Raw genomic sequence first — 20837 nt, 5'->3', positions numbered from 1 at the left:
TTAAAATAGATTTTATTGTAAAACCTACGACCGGATAAACACTAATTAATAAATTAATGCATTTGTTTTAGGTACTATATTATGTATAATTTAGATAATATATATATTTTCCTCATCCATTCATGTATACAATTCATACTTTACTATTAATTAGTGGTCAGAGCTTTCATGAGAATTTCATGGTATAGTCCAGCAGGTAATTATTAATATGTCCGCAAATATGAACTTGTCCTATAAAATTTGTTAAGTGACAGACGAATTAGTTCAAGGCATTGCCGCTAGATGGCAGTGAAAACTACGAGACCTGACGTAGTTACCATGTCTTCTCATAGATGGCGCTGTACCTTACAGTTGAAGCTTTTACTGTATTAGTTGTAAATAATTAAACAACAGTACTAAATATTTACGTATTCATTACAAAAAGCTGATTTAAGTTAATTTTAATTATTTATAATAACATCTTCATTTTAGAAACATATATAAAATATATCCTATGTACATTGTATCTTATTCTAGTAGATTTCAAAAGGAGTTTTTCTCAATTAATTAACTCCACTCGACGTTTTGTTGTCTACAGTGTTAATAAAAAAACAGTCATTTATAAAAGAATATATAATATACATAATATATTCTACATAACTAAAATATAAGTCTAATTTGTCTATTATCTATGTCGCAATACATACTACTAATACTACGAACTACGAACACCGTACAATAAATGTATTATGCTTTCTAATGATTTCTTTGTACGCTTAAAAGTATCTTCTAGTTAGCATGTGTTAACCTAACCTAACTTAACCTATACTACAAATATGGTTCTCGAAGGAAATGATTTCATTCGAGTACCTATCCATAAGGTAGGTTTAGGACAGAAATTCAAATAGATGACCTGTGTCACTAAGTGAGTTTCTGATGCTCGCTGTCAATATCGGCCCTTGTTGGAAAAGTTTTCAAAATTGAAATTCCGAAGTTCGGAGACGTGCCGGCTCGGAGCACTCAGGGTGCACGCTTCAGATCTCAAAGGAAATTTGGTAACGGGCCATGTACCTATTTAGATTGGAATGGAATTATCCACTGAGTCGCAGGTGATTGTTTTTACCAGACCGTAAAATTATCCACATACGACAATGTTATTTGTTATTCTTTATTTGTTTAGCATGTATGCATTGACAACAAAGAGAGGTAAGCTGATTTATGTACAATGTCATAAAAAAGGTTATTGAAATGTCCTAAGTTCAATTCATTTTAAAAATAAAGTAAAAAGCTGTCTATTTTTGGAAAATACGAAAAAACAGGAAAAGGTGTTGATTTGGTTCGGAGGTCTAATCATAATAAATTAATTCTATTGAAAAAAAATATTCGGTACATAAATAATAAGCTGATCTAAATTCAAATTTATTGAGACCTTTATTATATTATATGTGATTAAGATTAATAAGTCGATCGATTTCTGATAAGATATAAATTTAAGTCTACGATTTTTTCATCACAAGACGAGAGTACACGTTGCGTATAAATGCTGTAAAATATAAACGCACACGAAGTACATTTTAAACTCTACACCTAAATATTTGATAAAGTTGTTAAGTATTTCATTTGCATTCCGTACAGAAAATATAGGTGCATACTTGATGCATGCCTGTAAATTGAGCTCGGTAGTTAGCTAAGCTTTCAGGGTATATTAAGACGATACACAAAAAAAAATCCACTGCTTGGCGGGCGGAGTCTAATAGCTCGCTATCGCGAACGCGGGTGTGCGCGAAGTCATTCTTGCAAACTCGCCGCGCTGCCGCTGGCCGACTCGGGACAAACATGTATGGAGTCGTCATACAGTTATAATATTGTCATACATTTATTTAATTGTTGATTTATTGGTTTTATTTTCTTGCTTATAAACAAATAAGTAATCTTCTTTTTAACAACTACTTAGACATTATTAATAATTATTATCATTTCGTAATGTTTACTTTATTACAAAATAATACAGGTTATAAATAATCTTTAAAATAACAAAAAATATTGTTACTCTGAAAAAATGAAATGGTACTCAATAACGCGGACTACTGAATTGATTTAGATAGAATTTGATGCTGACGTAGATATTACATCATGCCCAGAAATGAAAGGTACTATTTCTGAAAGAAGTTATAAACCCTAATTCTTCTCAGTCAAAGTCAAGAGTGGAAGATATCACTAATACAGTAAAACTGATGCGAAACTTTGGATGTTAATTTGTATATTTAATAAATAATACAGGTTATAAATAAATAAATAAATAAATAAATATTTTTTTGTTAGTTGTTACTTAATCACGTCAAGACTACATTACCAATTTTGATAAAATATAGCTAATTGCCTGGATTTACACATAGGATACTTTTTATCCGAACTGAACACTTCTGTGGGAAAAAACAGGATTCACGATATAACCTAATTCCACGCGGGCATGCCGCGGTCGGAATGATATTTTTTTAAATAAAAAAATTGTTTTAAAAAAAACACAAAATATATTGACGCATGTATTTATTTTTTGCACTCTATTATAATTGTAATTATTCATTACAAATAATCAAAATAAAATAGCCAGAACAAAGTTAGGCCCTGGTAGGGTAGGTGGGCAGGTACAGCAATGTGAGACGAACACTGGCTTATTTATACCAATAATAATGTATTATAAACATTAAATTAAGTTTACAACAAAAATACATAATATTAGCTAATGTGAAAACGAATCAACCAATCATCCCACAACAATGAAATGTGCACACAAATATTCATCCAAATCGGTTCATGTGATTAGGAGGAGTGACTGCAGCGCCATCTTCCGGGCCCAATTGTGTTTCCAGATCACCCAGGAACTCAATTTAATATACTTACACAAAATTTTTCGAAATGAAAACTCACATTACTATGTAAATATGAATATAAACCTGTTTTAGTACTAAGCAATTTCCCGCACAGGTGTAGTAAGTATAAATGAAATAAATATCAACATCAAATTCTTTATACAATATACTTATCTACCACCTAGTAAGAAATGTAATTCTTGAAATTTTTTCGTATTTTTTTAAATATAATACTACTCCAATGAGCTCCTGTTCCATATTACGGCCACCATACTTCCACTAAGTTCACCATGATTTTTTATTTCTTTGCACTTTGTTGCTTTTTGCTAAAAATGGAATCATGCGATAAAACCAGTAGAGCGTTGATAACATACATTTTTGACTGAATAAAGGTACTTACGAAGGAGTGGGTTCACATTGTGAACAATCAGTGGGTTTATTTTCCTTCTGGATTCCGGATTTCTGAAAAGATTATCTATGCTATAAATGAAAAAAATCTTACACATTCGTTATGTACTTAAAACAGGGGTACATATCAAACATCGTCTATAATACAATTATCATCAAATTTAAAATAAAACCAACTTACTTCATTAATTTGTTCCAATTGTAAGCATTCTTTTTCCTCCAACCTTTATGTTTCTTCTTCTTATTTTCTTTATTGTCCCCATTTGTCTCATTTTGTCTTATTGTGTTGTCACCCTTTTTTACGATGGCGCGAGCGACACAAGTTCCCCGTGTGACGGCCGTAGCGGGAATGACTCGTGCAGCGATCGGGGTAGGAAGGTACAGGGCGGCTCTCGCTATATTGGCTGGTCGCGCGCTAATTTCAAGTATTTGTTGTTTATTTCAAAACCATCGCATATTTCAAAATTCTAAATCGGTAGACGTATAGGTTGTATGTTTTATAGTTAATATCCAAAAAATCGTAACTTTACGTTTGTTATTTTGAAGATGCCAGAGATTAAAAAAAAATAACAATGAGAACTTTGTATTTTTTTTCTATCGAGAAAATATCATGGAATCATGTTTCTAAAACGGTAGACGTATTGTGTTACTATTGAACTTTCTTGTCAAGAATTTTCATCACGACAACTTTAATAATATAACAAATTACGAAGGTTTAAAAAGGGCCGTAAATGTTAGAAAAATTAATTCATCACCTTAAGCGTAACAACGAGAACGAGTCTAAAGTTGCATTGTGGATTAAACGCAACCCAATTACCTAGCTAGGAGTCCACGCCTGAGTCGTCTCGATATCAGATTAGTTCCTCGCTGGATTACATTAGTGGACGTCATACTACTGGTTATATACAGCCTTCAGCGTATATCCAATTATAGCGCCATGGCTCTCAATAGTCATGGAGATTGGATCTGTCAACATACGTTTATTACTAGACATTTGATGGGAATTACATTATATAGTTAGTGCGTAGTGGCGTCCTGCTAGCTGTTGCAATCTGCATGCAGGTAATGCTTACAACTGTACCAAAACGATATGCATATGTACACTGATTTATGAACTTTATATTTTAAAGGACTTACTTGAGGGATGAAGGGTAACGTTTTTATTACATATAAAAACGTACTTTATGACTTCATTGATACATAAAAAAAGTTTAAAAATATAAAGGGTATATCATCTTTATTTAAAATGGTTTTCATTATTTATAACCGCAAAATTTGAAAATAATGTGGATTTAAATCTTATTTAATTTTGGCATCGTGCTTAAAATGCGTTTTAAGATTGAATATGTGTAGGCAGATATATTATGAGAAAAATGCCATATATAATATTGAAGGAACAAAATTAAGACTATCACCATAAATACATAGTCACAATGCCTTCAAAAGGCAATATTAAGACATACAGCAATCCATACAGTTAATATTATAAATGCGAAAGTAACTCTGTCTGTCTGTCTGTTACTCAATCACACCTTAACTACTTTACAATTTGCATGAAATTTGGTATAGAGATATTTTGATACCCGATAAAGGACATAGGATAGGTTTTATCCCGGAAATCCTACGGGAACGGGTTTTTCTTTGAAAACGCGGGCGACGCCGCGGGCGGAAAGCTAGTATAGAATATATAATTTCTGTATTAAGCATCACATAAAACGCGTGAAGAAAATGTGCAAATACGAAATAGGACAATGAATTTATTATTATTTATTTCATTCGGCTGTGCGAAATAATGATCAATTTGTAATCGATGGCCGATTTCCTAATAAAACGGGATAATACTTACAACGCGGTGTCTCACCCTAATGGAATATTAATCCGAGTTATGTTATTGGATATGTAATTAGTGCCACGTCGTAAATTAATTAACTCCTAATCTGCCGTCCTTTAACTAAAAAGCCGTTAACCAACAAATGGTCAATTTTCAGTTTTAAATGTAGGGTGACAGAGTTCAAAATTCTCTATCTTTCTGTCTAAGAATCATTTCTCTAGCATTAATAGTTATAGAGATATAAAAATATTGTAAGCCGTTAAATAACACAATTTTCAGCGATTCCATAACTTGAAAGCGTCTAACCAACACTACTTCGCTAAATTTCCTTTAAAGTACCTTAACCGCCAGATTTAATAATTATTTTTTAGCTTTTTACTTGACTAAAAGTACGTTATCAGATTATACTTGACTATAGAGACGCAAAAGGACTATAACTGCTTTATGATAAGCTTTCATATAACTATTCCAATGGAAATCCTTACCTTATTTGCAGTTACTCGCACTTAACGCTTTTTTAGTTAAGTAATTTTATTTAGGACAAATTCTAATAACACTTTTTTGCTTAGCTACAAAGCAGCTAACCCTCATTTTTTAGCTAAAAGGCAGTTATCCGATTCTGGTGATGCATCAGTTTTGGGGATGAGAGTGATGATGAAATAATGTCGCCCCCAAGCAGAGTACCGATTGCTTTTGATTTTCTTTTACAAGACGTATTATTTCTGATCAAGTTTACTAAGTTTTAAACAATCTAGCAGCTAAATTACGGAAAATATAACAAGTCAAAGTTACGAAAATTTGGTAGATAATGGTTACGACATTGCGAACTTTCAATCGTATTTCTCTGTTTAGACTCTGATTTGTCTCTGTAACCGAGAAAGAGAACATAGGCAGTTTATACTATTTAATTTTTAAAACTATTTATTAATAATGTAATTTACCCCTTGGGTGGAATTAGTAATCGACTGTCAAGCAATGTACTAGAGATGGTGATACAAAAATTGTTATGAGTACACTACCTTTGACCCGCTGACGGGGAGACCATTTTGCCACAATTGCTATTTTTTCTTTTCTATATATTAGATTATTAAGATATTAAGATTTGTATTTTTTTACATGGTAGCAAATAAAAAGTTTTCTACCTCCTGCTATTTTCCACATATTCTGGTATATTATATTTTCTAAATGTGGATGAAAGAGTCTTCTAATCATTTGATAAGCGGTTCTACATTATTTATTAACACGTTCGCTGCGAAACAGGGCTTGAAACACCCTGTCCGTGTCTCGTCGTTATAGCGGTAGGAAAAAACTTAAACTTCTCTGTCGTGCGGGAGGCATAACTTCCATCTGGTTCAGTGTAGGAAAGTGATATCTATATATCTGAGATGTGCTATTGATTCCTAGTTCAATGGTATACCGACCTTAATACCGGGTTTCTTAGACCTCGTGCCGCACTAAACAAATAAAAATTCTAGCACAGTGCGGAACGAGGTTGCGAACACCTCGTACCACCGCGCACCTCGTACCGCACCCTAAGCTAGCTTCACGCGGTTAGTGTTGTGCAACGCATTCGAGACTATTTATGGAACAACTTATTGAAGCTTTTACAAAGAAGGACTTGAATGTGGAAACAGGTACCTAATTTTCAAACTACTCGTTATAATAAATATCGTTAATAGAAACGTGAATGTGACATGTTGAGTAACTTTCTTCAAATATGTTGATAATCATGATTACTATTAGTGTGTTTGTTCATTGAATCAACTAGCGGCAAATCCAAAACACCCGGCAATCGGTGTATGGCTCATCAAAATTTAACTCTTGCCCAAGTCAACAAGCCAACAAACAAGGCACATCATCTCTTAAAGGGATCAAAGAAGAGGAGATGTGTAGGATGTTACGAAAAACTCCGCATCTTCTTAACAAGTCGTGAGGCCGACAAAAAAAGTAAAGGAAATTCTCACAGAATGCACTGGTTGCAAACAATATTCTGGTTTGGCCTGTTTTAATAAAAAACATCCATAAGTTTGATAAATAAATACAATTAAATAAAATCGATATTTCTTTTCCCATCACTAAATTATATGAAAAACTGCTATTGTTCAGTGCGGTATGGGGTACATCAGACCCCACATTTTATTTTACCCATAGAATCTAAACTAACTAATCTAACCACGGGCGACGGTAGATTTAGGTTAATGAACTCATTGTTAATAATAATCACGACAAAAGCCGCACACTTTGTCTTATTTGGCGCCAAAAAAAGGATTTTGGTCTCCTACGGGCGGTGGGGTTTAATATGCCTCGTGCCGCCACAATCTCTGGTATAGGACAAGGTTTAAAACGACCCGTAACGCAGTAATGGAAAGTACAGATATATCTGTGCCGCAGCGAACGTGTTAAGAGCATCCCACATGTAAGTCGAGCTTGAAGCCCTATTGAAACCAGGGTGTTTTTTTCAAAAACCTCGTGCACAAGTCTTAATTTTTTTTTCAGGAAACGATTTATGTTTACATTGTTTGTGGTTCTATATGTACTCACATATCCGTGACTCGTATGATGGCTTCGCAGAAGAGTACTTATAAAATAACGTTATAATTGCAATTCTAAATGAAAATACGGTTCCAAAAAGAAAAGCGAGAAGATTTATCTATAATATTAACCCCTTAATGAGCCTCTGTAATGAAATAAACGTGAACATGATGAGAAATAAAGGTTAATTTTATCAACAACTTAAAAGAGTCATTTAGTAAAAGAGTTACAATACTTGTTACTCACAAACAGACGCAAGAACCATTAATTTAGATAGTGTTTAAATCCTTAATACTTAAACCTAAAAGCTTTTGATCCTTTTCCTTTCCATTGGTTGACCTAGAGGATGTAATTCCCGAGAGCAAAGCCTAAGACAGCAGCAAATTTTTAACATTAGTAAGATTAAAATTTAGTACAACTATATAGAATCATAGTACAAAAGCATCTAAAAGCCCTTAATCGTTGATTATAAAGTTTTTGAAATTTAAATTAAAGCGAAAGTCATAGCTTAAAAGTAGTTATAGTAGCTTAACGACGTTTTAGGTAAGCATTTTATTACTAAATAAAAAAAAATCCCAAAATGAAAATAAAAATACTAAATTACTTAGCTAAAAAGTCGCTACGGTATGTTAACGGCCGTCTTGTCCAGTAAATAGTTAAAATTTTCAGATTATATGCTGAACTAAACGAGAAAAATTGAATTTAAAAATAAATTATAACAGTTTCTGGGTAAAAACTATTATTTATATATAATATAATTAAATTTCGATCGATGTATCTCACAATATTTATTCTAAGTGTCATAATTTTTAAGAAATAACGATTTCCGTGTTTTTTGCCATTTACTCGAAACTCACTTCGTGGGCTTAACGGCTTTCTAGTTAAAGGACGGCAGTAATACAGTGTTGATATCTGTCTCAGTCGATACATTCCTATAATAGTGTAAGTGGTTCAATACTGTGATATAGATCTGTTTGTTCATTTGCATTTAACAGCAGCGCGGAGTTGATTGCCAATTGTTTATGATTCCTTACAAGACAGACGGGCTTTAGATGCATCATTATACAGACATTATTGAAGATGCATATTCTTAAACTTGTTTACAATTGAATGTTTAATATTACGGTTCTACCTATATATTCTATAGTGAAAGGAATGTAAATAATGTGATTATGAATGTGTATGTTAATTTATTTCTTAAATCTTTTTGATACATTTATAAGTTATAAAAAGTACCTAATTGTATTAAATACAACGACTTTGTGCTACGAGTTGCTACGAGAGTTATCGTAGACAGCGCTACGAAATTATCCATTTGGCTCATACATATTTGTTTTCGATTGTTTACTTATCTTTAGATTAAAAATAGGGTTAACATTGCATTATTAACATTAATTGTAGTGTACAATATGATTTACAAGGTGAATAATGTACTTTAATTCAAATTATATTATCCGTAGTTTCACCTACACACGAAAGTAGTTTAACTCACGTAACTTTATCGAAATCGAAATTAAAAACGCCTCCACCTTTAACTCAATTTACAAAGATAACAAACTACATGAGTCGTGTTTGTTTTCGATGGAAAAGTTTTTGTTTCGCGGCTTGTAGTGTGTTTTAGCCGACTTACGTGATGGGAATATGATCCTTGCTGCACCGATACGAGCTGGGAGTTTGGGGCTCACGTCCTAGAACGAATTCTTCTGATTGTTATCATTAAATTTATTACACGTTCGATTTATAAATGTCATGTCAATAACCTTTTCAAACCATATAAATAGCTTTAAAGCCGTATTTATGTAGGAGTTTTAAAGAGTATCTGAGCAATCTGTTTAGTTTTCGTTTATTTTAATATATGAGCGTATGTTTTAGATGTTTTTATGCTTGTATAAACGTTATATATATTTCCATATTTAATTCATCTTCACTCAAGATACGGTCGGTTAATAAACTATACATGATTATGGTTTTATTTAATAATAATTATAAAGTTCCCATGTTTGGTTTTATTAAAGAGTAATAGATAAATAACTACTCAATAGTGGAACGATACCTACAAACTTTATTTTTTCTTATAGTATGACGCAATCATATGAAACATGCATTTTAAGCTATACAAAATAAAAGCAGGTAGCAACCGATCGAATAGCATGATACACTATACATCGTAGCATACGTAATCTATATGCATACGCAGCCAAGTGTGCTTTCTAAAGATTTTTCTTTCTAGCGTGTATAAGATATGAGATAGAATTACTGAATACACGTTTCTATCGCTTAGGTTAAAGCCTAGGTCGTGGAGTCGCTATGAGTTTAAGATGCAGTTTTAATACAGCGAGGGCCGCGTACAGCTCATATTTTTCATGCTTGTCTTGTTCCCCATTGGGCTCACGCTTATTTTATACGTGACGTGCACCCACAATCTCGCCGTATCTCCTAATATCTTTTGTTTTTGGTCATTACATCTCATTGTTATTTGGACGTATTCAGTGAATTTTTCAAAACATGTTTCTAAGGATATGTGCAGTGATTAATTTTTATAAATGGTATTATGTTTATAGGAAATAGTTCACATGTAGTAACTACTATAATGTTGTATGATTTTCAAACTACTGCCTCTTTTTTAAATTCGTTCGTTTTATACGATTTTGTTACTTCTTAATTGAAATATAAGCTTACTAAATCATTTTCTGCTAGGAGCGTCCTTCAAATATTTTATTATTTTAATGTTGGAGCGCAGATGTCTAGAAATTAAGTAATTACTATTATTAGAGAAGAAAGAAAAAAATATATAAATCAGATAAGATATTTAAAAAGAATGTATATTGTACATTACAAAATGTATTTCTTCAGTGATTCTTACTTCCTATCAATAATTCTTTGTAAATGACACTGCATTAAAACTTAAATTTAACGTAGGCTTGTATTTATTTCTGTGAAATGAAGAAGACATTACGAATTTATTTTTATTAAACTCAATACGAACCATTAAGAGTCGTATAATTCAAAGCCCAGGGGAATGTAAAGTTAACATCAAAGCGAGTTTACTCGATGACAAAAAACCAATTTCATTCACGTACGAACGTTACACTTTAATAAAGCATATTGAATATGTATAATGAGAGTAAATATTAAAACCGGTATCAGAGCAAAGCTAAAGGAAGCACGGAATTTATTAACGCTGCGACATAGGCGAATAAACAGAGCGGTCCGTTTTATATTAAAACCAAGTCCATCATACGCCATTGAGTCTGTGCTAACTTTTATTAATTACAAATATTAATAACGAGTTTTAGGGTATATTTATTCTTTCTTTATTTATGAAAATGGTGTATAAATGTGTGTATAATAAAATGAGTTTATGGCTTTTTATTTAAAAAGATACATATAAAAGCTTGCTTGAAGTTTGATTAGATTGAAAAAAAGTTTAATGAAAATTTATAAGTTTTAGTGTACCTACGAGTAAATCATTTTAAACATTTTCGGGTAAAATTCTAGTCTCCTATATTAATTATGTAGGAGACTAGAATTTTACCCGAAAATTATTTATTATATTTTAATTATTTTAAGTCTCCTATATTTAATACACTTTGCTCAAAACTTCAGAAAATTTCCATCCCCGAATAAAATTCTCCTCCATTTGTGTTTATGCAAATTTAATTTACGAACTTACAACCTTTTTTGATTTATAAAGTAAAGGTCGTAACAATGGAACTGTAAACATAAATTGCAGCAATTGGAAGCCATTTCAAACTGAATCAATATAAGAAATAATGTGGGATCGTTCGTTCTTAGTGCGCAAAACGGGAGTCGTCGGAGCACAATCCGGTGGATTAGGACTCCAACACGCACACCCTCACCATTTCACTAACTTTCTATTTATGTTGGGTCGCTAACCAAACAACTTGTAGGCTCTTTATTACAGTTGTTCGTTTCCGTTCACGATGTCGTTATCATGCTGATAAAATATCGTGTCGATTTTTTATTTGGAACATGGCATATTGGATGCTTACGGCGACTTACGATTCAAGTCTGCGATTGTTATTGGATCGAATTTTATATTCCTACTATCAATATTTGGTAACAACTTGAATATGTTTAATATCATAGTTTTTAATGTTTAATATTATTTCGAACATATTATAGGTTTGGTCTTTGGTTTTTCGTTGCGGGTTAAAAGAGCGTTTATAACATTTGTAGTGCTACTTTTACGGCCGTATCTATTACATATTCAACATTATTGGGATATATATGAAATTATGAAAACGATAATAATAATTAATACGTTTTTAGGAAAGTTAACATGTGTTTACACTACACAAATAAAACATGGGTTTACGGTGCAAACGCTACATTTGATATGCGATTTGGATTGGGCTATTCATTTTTAATATGCACATCATTTCTTTGATCTAAAAGAATTGATGTTACCTACACAAATTTTCATGTAAAATGTTCACTGTGCCACAAAATATAATTAGTAGCTTAATGGAAGTGGTTACATTATACACTAATTTAAGTATTACACCTATTATTCATTGATGCTAATGGGTAATTGTTTATCATGTTTATTTAATATGTAAATGCAGCGGTTAATACATTTCCTCTTTACGTGTATTTTCGTAAAATACTGACGTTAATTGTTTTATGCTGATGCAATCTGAAATACGGTTGGGTGAATAGATATTTATACTTTACTCTAGGTATTCAATATTACTTGTATTTTGTTAGAACTGGGGAACGGGAAACAGTTTGGCTTCTGAGAATACAATAGGCGCCCTATATACATTTTAGGAGTAGGTCCAACAATTCGAGCGGCTCAAATTTAGTTCATTGATATATTCAAAAGAGATTGTTTATGCTTGGGAATATGTAATGAATATGGAAATACATATATGAACATAATAGGTATCATAAAACTGAAACAAATACAAATGAAGAATGAAGAATGAAAAAAAGTTACGTGGTTAACTAGAACCTGTTCTTACAACGCAAACATGAACCATCATTATATTACTATCTTTGTATGACAATTATTTGGCTGTGATAAATGAGTATTATATTTAGAGCCGTTGTATTGATTTGAGATATATATTAGTTTTCAATAGAACTTTCATGTTAAACTATAAAATGTTGAAGTTTGTTCAACATTCATATAAAAAAATAGTAATTAAATGCTATGACTATGAGGCACAGATGAGATTATTACTGTGTAATCGTGAAGTAAGAACATAATTTCACCTATATCTAATACGATTATTCTTTCGCAGGCGTTGTAACAACATGACATGAATGCGTCAAAAATGGAGCGGCCGGGGCGAAGAACGAAGGCGGGATCGCTCAGCGGGCTGTCAGGAGGATTTCCCAGCGCCGTTCCTAACACGGGTAGTGTCCGGCGTCAGCGGTCGCTCGAGTGGAGTGGTGATAGATACAGCAGCAGTGATGATGATCGTCCGCAGAAACCGCCACATTTGGATGACAGAGTGTTCGCCTCCCTGCTGGCTCAAGCGACGCACCAGTTTGACAGTGAGTTGATACAATTGAAAGCTTAGGCTTGAACATGATTGATGGTATCGAGGCTTTTGTTAAGCGTGACATATTTTTTTACATAAAATAACTTCTTTAAAGTGTATATAACCGCACTATTTATCAAATGGTATTTAAAATCTCCGTATTATAAAAAGCTAACAAATAGTTTGCATATAATGTTTTATAATAAGTACTCGGTTACATCTGGATTAAAATTAACGGTTGTAGAAATGACCAAATAACAAAATGGATCTTCCCTAAAAACACATTATGACCACGTAAACGAACGTGTTATTAAACTTTATTAGTAATATTGTATCGGCACAGCTGCGTTTAGTAGTTAAGCTTTTGTACGAGTAATATGTATTTTTATGTTTGTTCTTATAGTTCTGTTCTGTGTCTATGGCAATCTAAATGTATTTTCCTTGTTAGTTTGTCGATATGAAGCTATAAACAGAGCATGTTTGCATAATCGCAATTGCAGTAGACTAGAGAGCGGGATCAGCCCAAAATTTGTTATTCATCGGGTGACACGGTCGAAGGTCCGCGTTGAGCCCTAACAAGTGGCATCATTAGTGGAACATTGAGGGGGCAGGGTGGCATGGCAATTGATAGGGGAACGCTGCGGTGAGCTTATGAGGAAAACTTTATACGTAAACTTGCTGGAGAGGCTTCCTCCAGTTTTCATCCTTCTGTCATGCTAACTAAGACGTTGATGAAGCTCTGGATAGACTTTGATTAATAATCTATTGGATATCGTCTACGTTTTAGTTTATCGGTTATCTGAATGCGGTATACTACATTCTTGCAAATAAATATAATTTGAATTTGAATTTTGAATTTATAATGTTTCCATTGGTGACAGATAGCAAGTTCAATTAAATACTTGTAGACAGAGTCAATTTGATAGCTTCTTTAATTATTTAATAGACACTTTTGAAAATTAGACCATAAGAAGGATACAACATTTATTAAATGAAACATTTAAAAATTATAATTTCACAAAACTCATCTATTGGAAAATATAGTTATTAATAAGATAACTTTACGAATAAGTCGTGCCCAGACAGAATTGCATATGGCTTTTTAGGTTAACATAGATTGGCGGTGGCCTCTAATGTGATTAGTCTGGCCGTGCGTCGGTATTTGCTGAGCTTTATGCACCACTAGATATGCCATAAACGTGTTTTCATATTTAGCATTCGGTATGTCTGGCACGTTCTCGTTATTAAGCCGATGATCAACTAATCATCTGCTAATGGATTTCCATAGTAATGAACTTGGCGTAGAGAGTGCTTTTACTGAGCATACTAACTGATAAGAGTAATATTTTTCATTAAATGCTGCAACTTGGAATCTTTGTTTAAGAGCGCGTATTAACCACCATTTATAAGGGTACTTTTGCATTTTCCGCTGACTTACGTTTATGTTGGCAATAAAATTGTTCTCATCTAATAAAATATTAAAATGTTTATGTAACGTCATAAAACATTGTTATGTAAATAGCAAAAGTCGAAAATTTATGTTTATATTTGAGAGTTTGCCCTTCAAAGCTTAAATTCAAACATGAGACTAGAAGAAATTAAATAGAAAGAAGGTCGTATTCAAAGGTAAATTATAAATATAAATTGGGCGTATTAATTAGAAAAAGTCTATAGATAAACTCAAATAAGAACGTTGATGAAAAATTTTTCTAGGAAAGTAAATTCACGGAAAAGATCGAAGCTCAAACTCTTACATATGTAATTAAATTAAGCATTACTTAGAAACATCAAAAACTGCTATTACACTCGGATTTCATATGAATAATATTGTATTACACCATGCAGTATAGGAACACTTGAAAGGAAACGGTTCACATAACATATTGATAACATAGATTGGTAGCAAGGCGGGCGGAGTTTCCATTTCATTTCGTATTTTTCTCCTGCACAAGCGGTATCGTTGGTGTTATTAGAAAGCAAGCCTAGAGTACGCAATATCAACGGGCACGCTCTACGAGAATCCGCGTAGAGATGCCCGTTATTGCATGGAAATTCTTCGACGTGCAACTTCATTGAGGGACTCTTTTGTATAAAGGTTTCAGAGCAATGTTCCCCGGTTATTGTTTTTCGAAAGCGAGGGAGGCACCTGATATTACCTTTCTTGAATCAAAAACAGTCGGGTTTATTCTATTAAGCCGATCTACATTTGCAAAATGGGTTTACGATAAGACTTGGGCAGATTTTTTTACAAAACTAGTGGATGGTCTTGAACTGTTATTAATTTTATATTATAATGGTTGGGGTTTAGTTTTCTTGTATTTGATTAAAATGCTATAAAAATGAAAACAACAATGAAATGCTTGTGAAGCAAATTTCATCAAATACTTAGAGCATGACTTTTAATAATATCTAAAAACTATTCAGATATTTACTCAAGCCTTTTCACTGCTATTTCTATAGCCAGAATTATTTTGGCATGAATTTAGGGAAAATGCGATAAAATTATTATAAATGTTGGTAACGTGACAGGTGGTTATGAGAACGTTGGCAGGTGGGACGCTTTATCGGCAATATTGATACATTATAAAGTCATGACTGTGTCCCGCGGCTGGTAAATAATAAAATGATAGGGAGCGACGGCTATAATATCTGGCAACAATGAGCAAAATATTTCAGGTAAATAAAAGAAATGCATATGATTTATAAAACGTATACAACGTAAAGCGTACAGTTTGGGGAAGTGAATATATTAACTTTGTAGTAAATTATATGAAAAGGACTAATTAAGCGATGAAATGTCAAATAGGGGTATTCACAAACGAAATCAGTTGTATTTATAGTGTCATTGCACCGGGTCGTCAGCCGCCTCATGCGGGCCCTATCACTCGTCTGTTCACATAGATAAGCCACCGACCTTTCACTAATACAATTGGACACCATTTACTTACTGAGAAATTAAGGCTCCGAGTGACCTCTTGAAACAGTTCGCTATTAAGTTTAGGATAGGGTCAGAGATAATTCCACCTATAAATGTTAATCTGGTCTGAATAATTCTTATTTGTTTAGTAAATTTATTTAATGGTTTATACTCAAAGTTTGTTGAATTTTGTGAGTTATTCGATCTTATATTCTGTTTATATGTTTAAACATATTAATAAAATAAATAAAACAATAGAATAGTATTTATCACAGAACTTATCCCCATTGATGAATGTAGGTAACTCACAAAATATAATACCTTAAATTAGATAATATTTATGGAGATGTAATAAGAAAAATCTGTATAAACGTGACACTAAAACTTTTCGAATTGGCTTCAATAATACTGGAAAGAAAAACTCACGGAGATAAAACATTAAAAGAAATCTCATAAATCTTGAAGATCAATTGCAACGCTTGTTAGAACACGCTAAATGCGTTTACAAAGTTCTTAGGTAGATTTATTCTCCGTGATTCCAGGCAAAGAATAAAAAACATCGTTTGTTTATTCAAACTTCTTACTAGGAACAATATATATACGGTAGGTAGAAACTAAGTTGAAAAACAACAGAGATCCTAAGTGAATAAATACCTAAAATTGTTCCCTTTATCATTCAAAAATAATTCATCTACTTAACTTTTTCCTTTATGCTAAAATACTTTGAAGTCGAGAAAAGCTCCCAAAAAGTAATTTTATTAATTACGAGTCAGGAATTCAACAAAGTTCCAAGCCCGGAAGGTTCTTTTCTTTTGAGGAACAATCCATTATCTTATGAAGATTTAGAAATTCCTGCGGTTTGAGACACCACGACGCGGTGAAACAGCGGAACTGTCCATTATTATATTTTATTATATTCGGTTTATATTGCTGTTTATTTCATGTTTTAATATAGGTATATTATTGTTTTATTTTTATTATATCAAATAATTGTACATTACAGTAAAATGCATACCTACAGAAAAATGCAAAATTGGTATTAAATCTTAGAATATTAAATTAATCAATATCAACGACCTCAGAGAGTGCTTTGTTGTAACTTACTGCCCTGACAATAATTGCATTTGCATTACCTAAATATAAAAAGAAATTGTTTTGCTATAGGGAAAAAATAAATAAATCTTATAAACATTGTAATGCAATGAGATTAAACTATCCATTAATTATTTAATATGTTTAAATGAATATCATATTTCGTGTTATGGTGCCGCGTACCTAATTTATTCTCACAAAGGTATTCCGTATGATGTTTGAAACTGCTATAGAAATTAATTATTATCCTTTAGTTATTACTGTGGAATTCTCAGCTGGTCATAGGCGGTGGAAAAACAAAGGGTGGAGGGTGGCTTCCTGCCTTAGGGCCATTTTCTGTATAAATGCCGTATTTCTCTTCGTCGTTTTGTTCTCCTGAGGTCACCGGGAAGGATACAGACAACCTCATTTAGCGTCTTTTACAAGACACCATGACCGCAATCTTCACAGAATGCGGCTGCCCAAATCTTTGAAAGCTTTTAACCTTAAAATTCAGCAACTTGGTATATTTATCTGATAGATATCTTAATTTAAGTTTTTAATTTAGTCCAAATAAAAAAAACGAAATAGAGCAGTGAAAAGTAAAACTGAGAGAAATTTTCATTAGTTTCAATGAAGTTAGTGGTTTTAAAAATTAAGTTAGCGCTAAAAAATATGTTTTCTTTTATAGCCTTAACCTGAGACTTGTTTAATGAGAAAGGTTTTTAGGTGGAATAACAAATTTAATAACCTGAATTTCATTGTAATGAAAATGTAGCCTATTTTATTATCGCTTACAAATTGCAGGTCCCCTTCGCAACCATTGTTCACAGGATCATGCAAGACTAAATAAAAAAATTATACTGTGTAAAATAAATTAAATATATTTGCTATGAATTAATTTATTCTAATCTTTTCATGTCACGTCGTTCACAATTGAATTAAAAATACAATTTGCGTGTGCAGTTTCGTTACATCATAATTATTAAGCATTTGTTTATATTATTACTATTTAATATTCCATAATATTATTCTTTCGTCGCCTTGACTTTTGATGTTAGGAATATGTTAACAAATTACAATCAAATGCAACGTAAAATTTAAGGTTCTCTTAAAATTAAATGATAGTCTTTTAATTTATAATTAATCTAAAATTTGTTACAAAGACACACACAATAAAAATAAATAATAATAAAACAGTAATTTCTTATTGGCTCTTTTTACAGAAACAAATTTTATCACATAAATTATGTATTATGATTCCATGTTCTGTTTTAATTGACTTCTATATTTAAATGAATTGTTTAACGACTGCTTATGATAACAGTAAGTAACGAAGTAATGTTATCAAGGCCGCTAATTGGTTATTCTGTTTAGTTAGTCAACAGGGAGTTTGAATGTTTCATAAGATTGCTTGCCTGACTTGCGTTGGGATTCAATAAAGGGCCTTCATATTAAATTATATCATCTTATTGAAAATTAATACTGTCGGTGTTTAAAGGTTGAGTGCGATTGTAAATGTATATGTTATAAACAGATTTATGTGTGAAATAAAGGGTTTTAATTTAGTGTTTTATTCTTATCTCTAAACCAAACATATTTTTAAAATTAGGTATTTCAATACATCAGTTTACATTTTGGCGCTTAAGATGTTTAGCACTTGTAAAAGATGGTAAGCTTAGTTACGTTCAAAGTATCTTTTAAACAGAAATAATACTGCAAATCCATATTTATTTTTAGTTGTCTCGATATGAACATTTTATGAGTTTTCATGCAATGGAATTTTGGTAACACCAATGTCTTGTAATTTAGGTTATAAGTACACATAAAACATACATAACCGTATTCAATATACGGCGTATGGGAATCGAATCCATGTAAAGAAAATTTCATTAACCCAGTAGATTTACGCGGAGCCGCGCGCACGTGCCTAGGATTACCAGTAATTGATGGGACCCGTGACTAATCTCTGCACTTTGCTCTCCAGCCCGAATTGCACATTCGCTATTAAATTTCAAGATATATGTCAACAGTGGATTTAGTACTAGTGATGTTATTTAGAGTAAAACCATTGTAGTCTTGTGGTGGTGAAAATGCTTTCCACTATCTATTCTATACCAATTTTCAGACTGTTACAATGTTTATTTGCAGTAAATTCATAAATTTATATACCCATTTCAATCTTTGATAATTATTTTAAGAAACTGAAACCAAATATTAATAATACAAAGAATCATTGCAAAAAAGTTTGATACCAGTGAATACTAATGAAAATGCCCTGAGAACTTCTAAAACAATACATGACACGAGAGTAAGCACCTACTTCCCTGTAATTCGATTGAGTATAATGTAAATGCATTTTTTTTCTAAATTATAGCCGGATAAATAGACAAGACAGCTCTGTGATCAAAGGCGCCGACAACAAGCTGTAGGGTTAATAAGCTTGAATAAGCCGAGGGTTTGAGGTAGGCTGTGCGTGCATGAAATTTTAATCGTCATTTGTATCATATCTAAGGTAAATAAAATATTATGTTGAAGGAATATTGTACCTACCGGTAATTGTCAGCACTTTAAATACCTTTTATGTATTCCAAACGTTTGGTATGATAATTGCAAATGTAGTTAAATAAGGAATATTTAAAAAGCAAATCTTTTCAATCTCTATTCATATTTATTTATAGTTTCCGACGACTGAAACAAATTGCTACCTATAAAATACTTACTTTTTGCTATATAAAAGAATTCTCTTTTCACATTTCACTGTAAGCAGACCTGTGAGTGACATTAATAAGAATGACTTTAACGTGTAGCCTCACGAATTTTTAGAAGCTAAAAATTCTCACATTTAACGAGAAATATCATTGTTTTAGTTCTCTTTATTTGTTAAAAGCGTAATTTAGCCAGAGCGACGGCGTTGCGGCGGCATACTATTCGCGTGAGCTTCTTATCTCCAGATATTTAAATTCCAGCGTGAGCCTCAAAATAGTTCAAATTAAATGGAGCTTGTAAATTAAGTGTTGCTATCACGCAATTTCAGCAAAATAATTTTAAGTGGTCTGTTGTGCAATCCGCTGTTTTATTGAGGCGTTTTAATGATATCATTTGTTAGAAGTCTGTATCAATATAGTAATGGATTGGAAGTTTCTAGAATTACGAACTATATTTATTGTGCACATACTACTATCATTCATTTTAAAATAAATAAATGGTGCCTTTTTATTTTTTGGAAAAAGGCTGTTTTTACATACATAGTATGAATTTACAAAAATCAATAATTTGAATGAGAAACATTTAATGTACGACATTTTAGCAGCAAACTTTCCGTAGATGCATATTAAGTGTGTTTTAAACATGAGTTTGTGGGAAATGATTTACGTGCGGACAGTTGGCTGAAAAGGGGAGGGGCAAGAGGGGCGAAAGTGACGCTTGTGATCGCTCTCAAGGGTACAGGCGAGACGAGACGATTGAATGTGAAAATTTAATTCAGGTCATTTTCATCACTAGAAGTATCCGTTATTATCCCAAAGTAACTTTTGAATAAATTTTATTTTGCTCCGTATCCAGCTGCGAGCATTGTTTCTGTTTATTAAAGCGGCGCACGTTGAGTGTGCTTACTACTTGTTTAAGTATTCCTTTCGCAACCATTACTAGTATTTAATGTCGAGACAACTTGTTATTGTGTACAGGAATTTCCATAATCATTGAATAAACTTGTA

The 20837-nt window shown here is 32.3% G+C and overlaps 1 protein-coding gene and 1 long non-coding RNA gene across 2 annotated transcripts in view; one reads left to right on the top strand and one right to left on the bottom strand.

Annotated features, from left to right (window-relative positions):
* Positions 1-3122: 3122 nt before the first annotated feature.
* Positions 3123-3914, bottom strand: LOC149482240 (uncharacterized). The gene is made up of 3 exons (XR_016316699.1): positions 3439-3914; positions 3250-3311; positions 3123-3175 (listed from the first exon to the last, which is right to left on the bottom strand). It is a non-coding gene; the product is annotated as an uncharacterized LOC149482240 (long non-coding RNA).
* An 8995-nt stretch (positions 3915-12909) lies between these two features.
* The window catches only part of LOC149482239 (uncharacterized), an 84371-nt gene continuing 76443 nt past the window's right edge, over positions 12910-20837 (top strand). The window contains exon 1 of the mRNA XM_089704080.1: positions 12910-13146. Coding sequence (XP_089560206.1) covers positions 12924-13146 — 223 coding nt within the window. The 5' untranslated portion in view covers positions 12910-12923. The remainder of the gene's footprint in view (positions 13147-20837) is intronic.

This window comes from Colias philodice, chromosome 15 (assembly GCF_061535455.1).
Source record: "Colias philodice isolate Cphi_HAF_F1 chromosome 15, ilColPhil1 Martin Lab GWU primary, whole genome shotgun sequence".
Lineage (NCBI taxonomy): Eukaryota > Metazoa > Arthropoda > Insecta > Lepidoptera > Pieridae > Colias > Colias philodice.
The sequence above is the reverse complement of the archived record's forward strand: the minus strand, read 5'-3'. Positions and strand labels throughout refer to the sequence as shown.